This window comes from Stegodyphus dumicola, chromosome 1 (genome assembly GCF_044657685.1).
Source record: "Stegodyphus dumicola isolate Sdum_Otavi_A_Nest chromosome 1, ASM4465768v1".
NCBI classification, from domain to species: Eukaryota; Metazoa; Arthropoda; class Arachnida; order Araneae; family Eresidae; genus Stegodyphus; species Stegodyphus dumicola.
In genome coordinates this window covers 201143777-201157120 of record NC_140768.1, presented here as the reverse complement: position 1 = coordinate 201157120, position 13344 = coordinate 201143777, and the positions used below count along the sequence as shown (strand labels likewise).

The 13344-nt window shown below is 38.3% G+C and overlaps 1 protein-coding gene across 1 annotated transcript in view; it reads right to left on the bottom strand.

Moving 5' to 3' along the window:
* Window positions 1-10728: 10728 nt before the first annotated feature.
* The window catches only part of LOC118191183 (uncharacterized), an 85964-nt gene continuing 83348 nt past the window's right edge, over window positions 10729-13344 (bottom strand). The window contains exon 6 of the mRNA XM_035361986.2: window positions 10729-11945. Within this exon, the coding sequence (XP_035217877.1) occupies window positions 11247-11945 (699 nt within the window). The 3' untranslated portion in view covers window positions 10729-11246. The remainder of the gene's footprint in view (window positions 11946-13344) is intronic.

Genomic DNA, 13344 nt, shown 5'->3' with positions numbered 1-13344 from the left:
CTTCTCTCACTTAGCTAAAAACCGGACACCCAAATCGCCAACCAAGATGACTTACTTCGAATATGAAGTGTCAACCTTTCCTTCACGTAGATCCTGTCCTAAAGGTCAATTACGCAAAATAAATTTGTTCTCGAATGTTCTAAATGACAAAACGACCCTGCGAAGAATGATTTAGCAAAATTCGTCTCTTTTTTGGAATCCTTTTTACAATGAATAGAAATCTTGGATAAATTTAAATAAGGAAAAATAAATAATATTCATGGAAGCATCTGTTTTTCCTCCAAAATTAAAACCTTTTCAAAACTGAATACTGAATTAATAAGACACTAAATTAATAATTCAGAATTAAATAAAATTAAGAAAAGTAATTGACTGGATTTCGTTCATAACACCTAATTCATTGTAATTATCAACACAACAGTTTTACCTAAAAGGAATTTCTATTCAAAACATTCTTAAGTTGAAAAATCAATGTTTTTCTGTAGTTTAATTTCTGAAAATCAGATTTCTTCCCATTATAGTGTAATTCTAATTTATATGAAAACGCCCTGACTCTTAACTTTGAGGCTAAGCAACTGATAGGACATAATTTTAGTTTAAATTGGGTGGATTGTTCGAATCCTGTTTCAAGCGCAGTTGATTCTCAGGCCTTTTGTTATGCTGTACGAAAGCATCAATTTTTGCCGTTTTCAGAAAGCATTTTGAGTCTCAGCTCCTTCATTTGATGATTTTCATGATACAGTTTTATTGGAACCTTTATATCAGTTTCAGCATAGGAACTTCACGGTAGCGAGATCAATAAATTTAAATAACCCGAAAAAATTTTTCAAGTTAAAGTTGAAAATTTTACGCCAAATGTTATTCATATCAAAAAGCGAACGAAAGTGGTTGGTGTTTCTCCCGTTAATGTAACCCAGTTGACAGACGCCTTTGTGAATAACACTACAATGGAGAAAGGAGAAGATTTCGAGTCTTGGGGGTGGGAGATTTTGATCTTATTCATTTGTCAAGTGACCTGCAGCAAGAGTTAGAGGCGACTTTTAAACCAGTATACTGGCGTTTTCGCTTTCTCGGTGACGCAGTTTTCCGGATGCGATACAATTTAAGAGACAATATTCAGGTTAGGCAGAAGCCGTACAAGGTGCCATATCACCTTCGTGAGGAACTGGATAATCAGGTGGCGGAATTGTTAGAAGCCGGGTATTATTTAGAAGAGCGATAGCCCTTACAGCGCGCCGGTTCTCTTCGTAAAAAAAGGGGATAATACGTTTTGGCTTGTCACTGACTTTAGGAAACTTAATGAAAAAACAGTTCAAAACTCCTTTTCTCTTCCTAATATGGTTGAGCTTATTGAACAATTGGGGGACGCTAATTTTTTTTCTACTTTGAACTTAACCTCGGGATTCTTTCAGATAAAGATACACCCGGAGGTTACGTTCAAAAGTGATCATCAACAAAAAAACCAGCAAAGTCTGCCCAAAGCATAAGAAGCGCAGTGAAACAACGTGGGAATGCATAAAATGGCATTAAATGTTCCTGATTGTTTTGGAAAATACCACACACTGAAGTATTTTTAATTTCCTGTCATTGATTTGAAATGTTAGTAATAAAGCAATATACCTAATACATTTAAATAAAATTTTGACTAATACCCTGCTTACAGGTTAGAAATTATTCTTATTCAAGCAATAAATTTTACAGAGCAAATATTTAAACGACTGAAAATTTTTGCTTTTCTTGTTACACAACCATTAAAATATTGCATGAAAAAAAAACATTAATGCATGATTTCATAAAAGTGAAATGAAACAATAATAATATAATTATCGAATTCTGTGGTTTTAATCAAATAATAAAGATAGTATGTAAAAAGTAAAATTATTAATGTCTACCGGTTTGCACAAAATTTGGCCTGCGATAAAACTGCTTATGGTCACGACGCATAAGAAAAGATTTCATCGAAAAAAAAGCACACAAAATCGCCGCTCCATTCAAAAGACAAGGGGTAAATACACTGGTGTGCAAAAATTAAGGACGAAGTCCAAAAATTAGCATATCAGCTTGTAAGGATCTTAAGTTTTACTAACGTTTATTTTATTTTAAATCTTTACTATCACTTCTTATTTTCTACTTCCGGCCAGAATTATAAGCGTGAAGGAGTTTATGCAAAGTTGTCTGGCGAACGCCAAGTATTTAAGTGTGGCCTTTTTGCCAAGCAGAAGAGAGGAAGCCGTGAGTTCGAAGCAGGCCGCTTACCTTAGATATTACGCAGTTGCTACTTTGCCTTCCAGGCCAGAGGTTTTAATCCTCTTGATAAATTAAACGTATTGTAGTGTTCACAGTCTCTGTGCTACATACGCTTCCTGTTATTATAAGGCCAATCTTATTCTAAAGTTAAATTAGAGTTTAGTTTTATTTTGATATCTTTTAAGTTAGACCCCGAGTGGAGGGTCATTGTATTCCGAAGTACGGAAGTCATTGTATATAAAGAAAAAAATAAAGGGTTTTGTATACCCTTCGTCTGTATCCTGTCTACTTACTACAATTAGTGAACATAGCTTTAGTAAGCTCTTTGTTCTAGTCAGGTCATTGTATGTTTCCGAAGAAGGTTAGAAGAAACATTGAACCTGATAGTGGCGCCCGACGAAGAATAACCATGGCCGAGTTTCAAGAAGAACCTGTGCTGCCTGCAGAAACAGCTCAGAATCCAGAAATGCCAGCTGCCGCCCTGGAAGGATTTGGGTATATTGTCCAGACCATGCGCGCTTCGATGAAACCAGAAGCAACGTTTAATGGAAACTCACAGGTAACCAGGTTTTTGGAAAAATTGGATGACCACTTCATGCTCTACCCCGTGCACGAGTTTCAAAAAGTTACCTTAGCTACCAGCGCTTTGAGGGGCCAAGCGCTTAACTGGTTCAAATGTATCGGCAGAAGTCTCTTGGGTCAAGCAGGAAGTCCCACCTATACCTACGAAAATTTCAAGACTGCCCTACTAAAAGCCTTCCCTGTTGTAAGGGATCGTGCGAAATTAGAAACAGAACTTTTCAGTATATATCAACAAAGAATGGAAAACATCTCGAGTTTTATTTTAAGAAAAATTCACGTTTTCAAGCTCTTGTATGGAAACCGTCCGGATCCTGAAATAATTCAAGTGATTTTGCCGAGGTTACTACCCCAAGTGCAAGACTTTATTGAATTGAGAAATCCGACTACACTGGAAAAATTATTTGAGCTAGCAATCCAGTTTGAAAGTAGAAGAACGGCGGACGTCGAAAGAAGACGCCAATATCAACAGCGAAACCAATTTGGTACGCCAAGACTACAGCAAACTCAAGCACATGGCTACGGAGAAAAAGCGAATCAGTGGGCAAGGAAACCCGAGCATTCAAAAACAGCCGGCGAACGTCGACAGTTCAATAGCAACCCAGGAAAAAAGTCTCAAGGCCAGTGGAGAAAGAAGGAAAGCACCGAAAGGAAAAATAATTTAAACTAAAACGGATTTCTGCTGACGAGAGGGTGCGGAAATCCGAAGGCCACGAAAACCCCTCTTCCTACAAGTTAAATACAGTAATGGTGAAAAATTTAACTCTTCCGAAGATTGAAGTCTTGGTAAATAATATCCCGGCCACCGCACTCCTGGATACCGGCGCGCAGTGTTCCTGTGTGGCAGAAGTCTTTTTTAGAAAGTATTTTCGCAAATACCGCATATATAATGCGGATAATACAACAGTATTAGCGGCGCAAGGAGAACAATGTAAGTGCGTAGGTAAAGTACCTTTGTACATCCGTATCAAGGACGAACAAGTAAAGGTGATGTTTTTTATAGTAAAGAATTTGCAAGCACACTTAATACTAGGAATAGACTTTCTTTCAGACGCACAAGCTACACTGGATTTTAATGAAGCGTCTCTTAAGCTGACGATGAAACCAGTGCGTGTAGAAAAGGTTGAACCGCCAAGGTTAAATCTCGACCACCTGCCTAATGACGAGCAAGATAGAATCCGACAAGTGGTAAGTGAATTTGCTTTCTTATTTAGTGATATTCCAGGATTTACCCAGGTTACTAACCATAGTATTGACACCGGAGATGCATTGCCGGTTCGTCAAAAACCATACCGGTATGATAAGAATAAGGAAAAAATTATAGAATGGCATATTACCGATATGCTACGTAAAAAGATCGTAACGCCTATCTCAAGTAGTTATGCTAGTCCGGTGGTTTTATGTAAGAAAAATAATGATTATCCTTTGGAGCATCCAAAAAGGTGGAGATTCGCTATTGATTACCGTAAATTAAATTCCATAACGAAATATCCGGTATATCCGTTACCGATTATAGAAGAAATTTTAAGGAACATAAAATCAACCAAATTTATGACAACTTTAGACTTAACGAATGGTTATTTTCAAATAGGGATCAGGCCTGAGGACGTGCCTAAGACTGCTTTTATAACCAAGTCTGGCACTTATGCATTTTTGCGAATGCCGTTTGGCCTTTCAGGCGCCCCAGCAACATTTCAGCGATGCATGGACATTGTGTTAAGACCTGTTCTCGGAAAGTCCACATTTATCTATTTAGACGATATCATTATTACTAGTGATAATCTAGACCAACATGTACAGGATTTAAGACAGGTGTTTTCTTTATTAAATGAGGCCGGTCTAAAAGTTAATGTCGAAAAATGCAAATTTGCAGCCCCTGAATTAAAATATTTAGGTTACAAAATATCGCAAAAAGGGATCGAGACAGATGAATCAAAAATAATCGCTGTACAAAAGTATCCGACTCCAAACACGGCAAAGAAGCTCTCTTCTTTTCTAGGACTTTGTTCATATTATAGGTCCTTTATAAAAGATTTTGCGGCTATCGCTGAGCCATTGTTAAAATTAAAAAGGAAAAAGGCAAGATTCTCGTGGACGGCCGAAGCCAATAGTGCTTTCGAAAAATTAAAACAAGCATTAACGCAAGCCCCTGTGTTGAAATTTCCTGAAAAGGATGAAAATTTAGAAATTTCAGCGGATGCTTCGGATTATGCGGTAGGAGCGGTACTTTCGCAAAATCAGCAGCCAGTGGCATTTTTTAGCCGAACTTTAAATCAAACACAAAGAAACTATTCCGCGACCGAGAGAGAGGCACTTGCAGTTCTGTTAGCAGTGCAAAAGTTCCGAGTCTATTTTGGAAAGGCGCCGATAACAGTATATTCTGATCATGCGGCGGTAACTAGATTGTACTCTGGAAAAAATTTATCCCCAAGGTTAATAAGATGGGCACTCAAGCTGCAAGAATATAATCTGGTAATCAAGCATACCCCCGGAAAGGAAAATATCGTAGCAGATGCCCTGTCACGAATTAAATTAGACGAACAGGGTAATACCGTAAAAGTTGCAATGCTGACAGCGTGTACAATAAATTCCCGAGAAACTGTAATAACCGAACTGGGTAAGGATCCTGAGTTTGGAAGTATTTATGAGTATTTGAAGGATCCTGAAAATTTTAGCCACCAAGATATTGTGGCGATAAGAAATAGGGCGGCCCATTACGAACTAATAGATGGTCTATTATTTTATACAAAAACTACGAATTCCAACAACGAATTTCGACCTGTTATCCCAGCTAGTCTTAGATTAAATATCCTGCAAGAGCTCCATGACAGCCCTTTAGCTTCTCATGCTGGTATTCGAAAAACTATCCAACGCGTACGCGAGGCAGTCTACTTTCCTGAACTGCAAAAGTTAACAAGGGCGTATGTCCAGTCCTGCCCAACATGTCAAGCCGTTAATTATATTAATTTCCGCCCGGCCGGGTTTCTAAATAGTATTAAATCCGAATTTCCAAATGAAATAATCGGCATCGATTTATTGGGCCCTTTCCCAAAAAGTCAGTTAAACAAAAGTCGCTATCTCCTTGTTATAGTTGATCATTTTAGTAAATGGACCGAAATTGTTCCCTTAAAACGAGCCTCCGCGAAATTAGTTACCGATTCTATTTTAAATAAATATATTTTAAAATACGGGGCGCCCCTAAAAGTTATATCGGGTAATGGTCCTCAATTTGTAAGTAATATATTTGAAGACATGTGCCAAAAACTGGGCATACGTCATTTAAAAATGGTCCCGTATCGGCCGCAATCAAATATAGCGGAACGGGTCAACAGAAATATAGTGAAAATTATCCGTAGTTATGTTAAAAATTTTCATAAAAGCTGGGATAACTATGTCAATGAATTTGCTTTCGCCCTTAGGACCGCAAAACATGATACAACGGGAAAAACTCCTGCTGAGTTATTTCTAGGCAGAAAGGTTATAACACCGTTAGATAAACTATTTTATGTGCAACAAAGAGCCCCAGAATTTAAAATGGGTGATATAGACAAACTAATAAAAGAAGCAAAAAAGAATACGGAAGTAGCACAAAGAAAACAAAAATTGTATTATGACTTGAAACGACGGGGAGTAACTTATAAAGTAGGGGATGAAGTACTAAAAATTAAGCATTCACTTTCTTCAGCACCAGAAGATAAAACTGCCAAATTTTTTCCACGCTTTGAAGGACCATATGTTATAGAAAAAATAACTCACGCTGTTGTAGTGTTAAAGGCAAGAAATGGTGAAACCTGTTCCGCAAACATTGACCAGATAAAACCATTCTATGACCGTAATAAAATGCAAATCTTTTCAGATCTTTTGCAGGATCCGGTACGGCAGACACCGCAGGTACAAGTTCCAGAGGTGGGAAAACGACAAGTACAAGGGCAAGCCAATGAGAGACAGAAGCAAGTGAAAAGAAAATTGCCCCGCGGAAAAATTGAAGGTACAAAGAAAAAGAAGCCGTTCCACCGTCCAAAAAACAGAGTTCACGAACACCCCCAGAATGAAGAAGGGAGAAGGACGACGTATGTGGAAAAGACCGGGAGAAAGGACGGCAACTATAACCCGGCTGTGAAACGGAAGATTGACTCATCCGACAGAACTCTCCGCAGCAAAAGTCGCCGAACTGCGGAAGGGCCATCAGCGGCGGAGGAAAAAGTACAAGAAAAATTTGAACGGCCAACAACGAGGTCCAAGCAGGATCACGACAGAAGTTTCCCGGTTCCACCAAGACCAGCTGCCTTCAAACGGCCAAGACCACAAGCAGAGGACAGAAGGAAGATGTTCAAGGGTGGCCGTAGTGGTGAAAAACGGAAGCTTCCAGAGGAAAGCACTGAAGGGCGAGCCCGTACAAGAAGAAGGATCAACCAAGCTACGGTCTGCAGCACCTTTAAAGACTGGGCCCAGAAAAGGATGTCTGAATATTACAAAGATAAGTAAAATTTTATGTTACTTTACAAACTTAAGTTAATCTTTCATTCTTACTGCAAGTGGCAGATTTCAAGAAGTTTTACCTCATGCGAGGTCTACCTTTATCGCCAAAAGGGCGAGAAATGAGTTGTGACCGATTTTCTTATTATGTTTTTCAATTACTCGCGCGTAAAACTAAAGTTGATGTATAATAGCGTTGTATAAAGACATAAATATTGTAAAAAGTTATTGTATAAATTTTATTTAAAACATTCTAACAAGAAAGAAGTTTTAGTCTGAAAGACTTTTTGAAATGTAGTATTATTTCAATGTAGAAAGAATTGGCACTTGCTTTGAAAAGAATAGAAGTTAACAATGTACTACTAATGTATGTTTTCAAATGTGTAAAATTAACGGCATCTTGATATGTTCTTGTATACATGTGAACTGTTATTTTGAATGTTTAGAAATAACGTGATATGGTAAAAGTGAAAGTAATGTTAAAAAATTTGTTATTCGTGTGACTGTAAAGATTAAATCATGGTGAATATGTGTTAAAGGTTGAATGATGTAGTTAGGCTCTCTGACGCTACACTTTAGAGTTAGCCACTTTCAGAATAGTACCTCAGGGTCTAGAGTTGAAATTAGGGTGTGTTAAGAGGTCTCGTATGTTGAATTTTAACACGTTAGTGTTTTGATTGTAAGAGGAAGTGTTGAACACATAGACAGAAACACATTCGTGTTTGGTGTTTTTACAACACATGTCAGAGAGCACGGGGAGAGATAATTAAAATAGTCATGAATGAAATAAGAATGTTAAGAAAAGCATATTCTATATGTTATTTGCAATGTCATTCTGTAACATTTCATTAAACTAGTTTTCCTTCCAGATCTCTGGAAGGAACCAGAATTGAATAAAGCTCCTGTTTTGATGCAGTACAGATGAAAAAGAAAAAAGATTGTTGTATATTCCGGGAGCTGCTATTGTAACAAATTTCTTTCTTTTAAAAATTTCTAGTTTCTAGCTAAGTTATGATTGTAAAAGTTTGGCCTCGCGTTAGTTTCTAGAGCTAAAAGTTTTCAACAAGGTCGTTTTAGACCTCAGTTTCAAACTAATTAACTCTCGCGGGAAGTATGTAAGGATCTTAAGTTTTACTAACGTTTATTTTATTTTAAATCTTTACTATCACTTCTTATTTTCTACTTCCGGCCAGAATTATAAGCGTGAAGGAGTTTATGCAAAGTTGTCTGGCGAACGCCAAGTATTTAAGTGTGGCCTTTTTGCCAAGCAGAAGAGAGGAAGCCGTGAGTTCGAAGCAGGCCGCTTACCTTAGAAGTTACGCAGTTGCTACTTTGCCTTCCAGGCCAGAGGTTTTAATCCTCTTGATAAATTAAACGTATTGTAGTGTTCACAGTCTCTGTGCTACATACGCTTTCTGTTATTATAAGGCCAATCTTATTCTAAAGTTAAATTAGAGTTTAGTTTTATTTTGATATCTTTTAAGTTAGACCCCGAGTGGAGGGTCATTGTATTCCGAAGTACGGAAGTCATTGTATATAAAGAAAAAAATAAAGGGTTTTGTATACCCTTCGTCTGTATCCTGTCTACTTACTACAATTAGTGAACATAGCTTTAGTAAGCTCTTTGTTCTAGTCAGGTCATTGTATGTTTCCGAAGAAGGTTAGAAGAAACATTGAACCTGATAAGCTGAACGAAGAGGCAGAGCGGACAGAAAGACCAATCAGGAGATTAAGTAAGGTGATGTACGGTAGCACATGCACAGATATGCAGGTAGACGTAATGGGGGAGTGTCTGAGTAGTATAAAGCATGTTGTCGGTGTAAGATCAGTATTTCTGGCAAAGAGATTACACGCCGTACAGCAGTGAAAATCACACCGAGTTGCTGCCTCAGCGAGAAATGGCGAATAATCAATCTGTTAGACGACATATGGATGCTTTTACCCGAGGTCGAATCATTGGGAAGTTGGAGGAAGGCCGCAGTGTGACAAGTGTGGCTGCAGAGTTCGGAATTGCTCACAGCATCGTTTCACGACGTTGGAAACAATTTCAAACTACAGGAACAGCTATCCGGGGGGGTTAGTAGTGGTCGTTCACGAGGAACCACACCCGCAGATGACCGATATATTGCCTTACAGGGCAGAAGAAACAGGCGACAGACAGCGGGAGAAATCGCTAGACACACGAAACAGGCGACTGGACGACCGATATCGCGTTTTATCGTGGCCAGAAGACTGCACGGTGGTGGTCTGTTTGCACGACGCCCTGTACGGTGTGTACCTCTAACGCCTGCATATCGGAGAAGGCGTTCTCTGTGGTGCCGGGAACACCGGAATTGGAGAGACAATGAATGGGGACGAGTACTCTTTACAGATGAGAGCAGATTCAGTCTGAGTAGCGATTCTCATCGCATACTCATCTAGAGAGAGCGGGGAAGCCGCAATCAGCCCTCGAACATCATTGAAAGGAACAGGTATGGAGGTGGCGGTGTTCTCGTTTGGGGAGGCACATGCTTGGTAGTCGTACAGACCTTCACATCTTCGACGCAGGTTCAGTCAACGGGACCCGTTATTATAACGAGATTCTTCTTCCATATGTGCGTCTTTTTAGAGGCGTTATGGGTCCGCAGTTCCTTTTCATGGACGACAATGCACCATGTCATCGCACAGTAGCTGCCGAACAGCTCTTAGAGAGTGAGGATATTGAACGTATGGATTGGCCTGCACGATCTCCGGTTCTCAATCCCATCGAGCATGTATGGGATTTTCTAGGCAGACGCTTGGCAGCTCGTACCTTACCACCAGTAACGATTCCGGAGCTTCGATTGGCGCTGCAAGACGAATGGGCAGCAATGCCTCAACAACTCATTGACACCCTCATTCTCAGCATGGGCAGACGCTGTGAAACCTGCCTAGCAGTCAGGGGAGATCATGTCCCCTATTAAAGACCGGATGTTTCTTGCTGGACACCCATCAGAGGGATGTTTCGGCCTTCAGTCGCATTGCGCTCCATGCTACTTTTTCAATAAAGCTTCTTTTTATCCCTCTGATTTCTCTTTTTAGTAAGTGTTGCTTACATTACTCATGTTCTTACGTATTGGGGATCTTACGGTATTAAATGTGTTGATTTGGAAAGCTTTTGTACAAAGTTATATTGAAAAAAACCATCTCGTCCTTAATTTTTGCACACCAGTGTATATAGTATAGCAAGCATGTGTTCTGTCTCATTCTGCCTTTAATTACAGTGTTAAATTACATTTTATTACTAATACCGTTTTCCAAAAATTATTTTCAATTACAGTTTCATGTGTGCTTTTAGCCTCAAAACGAAAGCTTTGACAAACTGAAATAAGACACCTGTCATATGATAAGCTTATACAAACCAAAAAAATAAAAAAGAACTTACAATTGGTAAGAAATTGTTCAAACACCGGTATAAAAATTGTTTTATTTATCTTCAATTAATCACCTACTGAATATTTCAGTACTAATATTAATATACGAATCAATCATTTAGTAATATGTTTAAGAAAATGCAATGGTCTGCCAGCAATAAAATCGTCTATTTACAAAATAAATTACATGAAATGATTTGTAACGGATATTTCCGAAAGGGAAGATTGTGTCGTTCAAATGCAAGATGAAGCAGCTAATCTATACAGTGATTCATATAAATGAACTGAACCTAAAGCTTTATGATATAGATTCAAAAGTGATTATAAAGGCAGATTTCTAGAAGTTTCTATACCAAAACTTTTGGACTTCGTTTCATATGAATCACTACGTAGTATGTTTTAATGTTTGGAATAAATTAGTAAAATGAGTAAAAAGGTGCCATTTTCTAATCAGCAAGAATTTCCTCAGATTTCAGCCAAGATGGTAAAACGACCTTAAAAAGCAGACATTCCATTAAGCTCGATAGCTGCTAGTACTAAAATTTCAGTTTTTTACATATTTAAATATTCTAAAATAGGATGATATGAAAAGTTGATTCTGGAATCCTTCTCTTGAGATTCCTCACGTTTATTATTCTCCTTTTCAATTTTAAAAGTATGGAAATCTTCCGATTTCTCAACTGCTATCAGATCTTCGTCTTCAACAATCCTTTTGTCTGAACCCTTTGGAGCGGGCATGGGCTTGAGGATTGGTTTGAAGTTTCCATCGGAGTTGCCATCATCAGAGAATTGTGGAGCTACCGGTACCAGGCTCGCCTCAGACACATGCATCTGTTCGCCGCTGTTTAAGGAATACATCCCTGGACGGATTTTGAAGGTCGACCTGGACGAGGTCGTTCCGATTCGTAGTCGCTGATCGCCCTCCGAGCTGGTTATTCTTATGACCTCCGTGGGTCCTTCCTTAGTCAGACTGAATATCTTTGTCGGTTCGGAGGTTGAAACAGTTATGACTTTCGCATGTCCATCAGGAGGCAGTTTAAAGATGGGACGGGTGTCGATGGGCACGGCACTAACCACGGGTCTCCGGGCTATCATTTGAGGGGGAGGAGGAGGAGCAGGCAAAGGCACAGCGACGGGTACCGACTGAGTGGCATATCCCCCGGATGGTAGGCGTTCGGACGGCTGGTGGCGGATTCTTTGACGTCGAATGCTATAGTCTTCCTCATCATCCTCCAGAAGCTGTTTTAGGACCTGAGAAAAAGGAATGATAAGTTAGATAAAAAGTTTAATCTTGAACTGCTGTTATCATGTCTCACAGCCATTTATGTTATTAAAAAAAAAATCCACTTCCTCCCTTTCAGATGGAAAATGAGGTTCACTATTTCGCTTGCAATATGCCAAATAAATATCAGATTCACTATTTTGTTAACAATATTATAAAAATAACCATTAATAACTTTTTGATTTTATTATATTTTAATATAATACAAACTACCATCTGATAGGTTGCATAATAGCAGAATTTATACCATTTTCTATCGATAGCAGCTAAAAGTTAGTTTTAATACTTAAGTTCGTTCTGTCAATACTGCAACAATTTGACAAATGTTAACTTTTGCTCTGAAAGAGTCATATTAGTTGGTTCAGTTGTGTTTGTTATGCAACGGATATCGAATGAGCACGCTTTGCAAAGCGTTCATACTCGTATAACTTCCACATCAGACATAATAGAATCTATGTAGGCTTTATTTAATTTGTTTAAACAATGTTTTGAATGTTTACTGTCACTTCTCTCTTTCGGTTTTCCCGCTTAGTAAGAGTAACTTAGTAAGAGTTAAGTGAGGGTTTGAGATTGTTTAGACGGAGGATGTTCTGCTATTGAAGGCCGCTTTACAAGGATTTTTATTTTGAGATAAGAGTTCCTGTCTTCGGCCGTACATTATACTTTCCAATAGCAATTTCACGCCAGTGAAAGTCTTAGAGCCAAATTCGCAATTAATTTACTCTGCGTAGCCTTTGGCTATTAAATATCTAGATTTAGTTGACTTTCTACTTTGAGTTCTCGCCATAAATGCTAGCTGATTTGTAAGCCCCAGGTATGTTCATCTATTTTTAGTTTAAAATAAAGGTTCATTTACACTTTTCTTAAGTTTCCGTAGTACTTTTAAGACATAGCGATAAATCTCTTACAGTCTTACTGAGGTTTGGTCAGAGGTTACAACAGAGAAAAACTACATATCTTACAAGTACATTAAAATTAGTTTATTGCTGTTGAAAGACTTTTCTCATTATAGTGTGAAGGTTTTAATTACGTAATTTGGATGCATAGAGTAATTTTGATTAACTCCTGATCATAAGTAGATATATATAAGTGTACAAAAAAAATGTAATCCTTCGAAATTTTTGGTGTGCCACCAAAAACTGTCTCCCGACCTAAACTTCGCAAAGCACTATACTAGGTTTTTCAAATAAGAACCGGTTAAGCAGAATGATTGAAAAAGTGGCATTGTTACACCTGCAAATTGTGTCACAATTTGAAGTAGTTATCCTATATGCAAAGCACTTGGCATAATGTTCTGGAAGGCTTTTATCCTCTCTTTCAAAAAAGCACTTAATTAGGTGCATATCTAAACTAAATAATTTTTTGAAA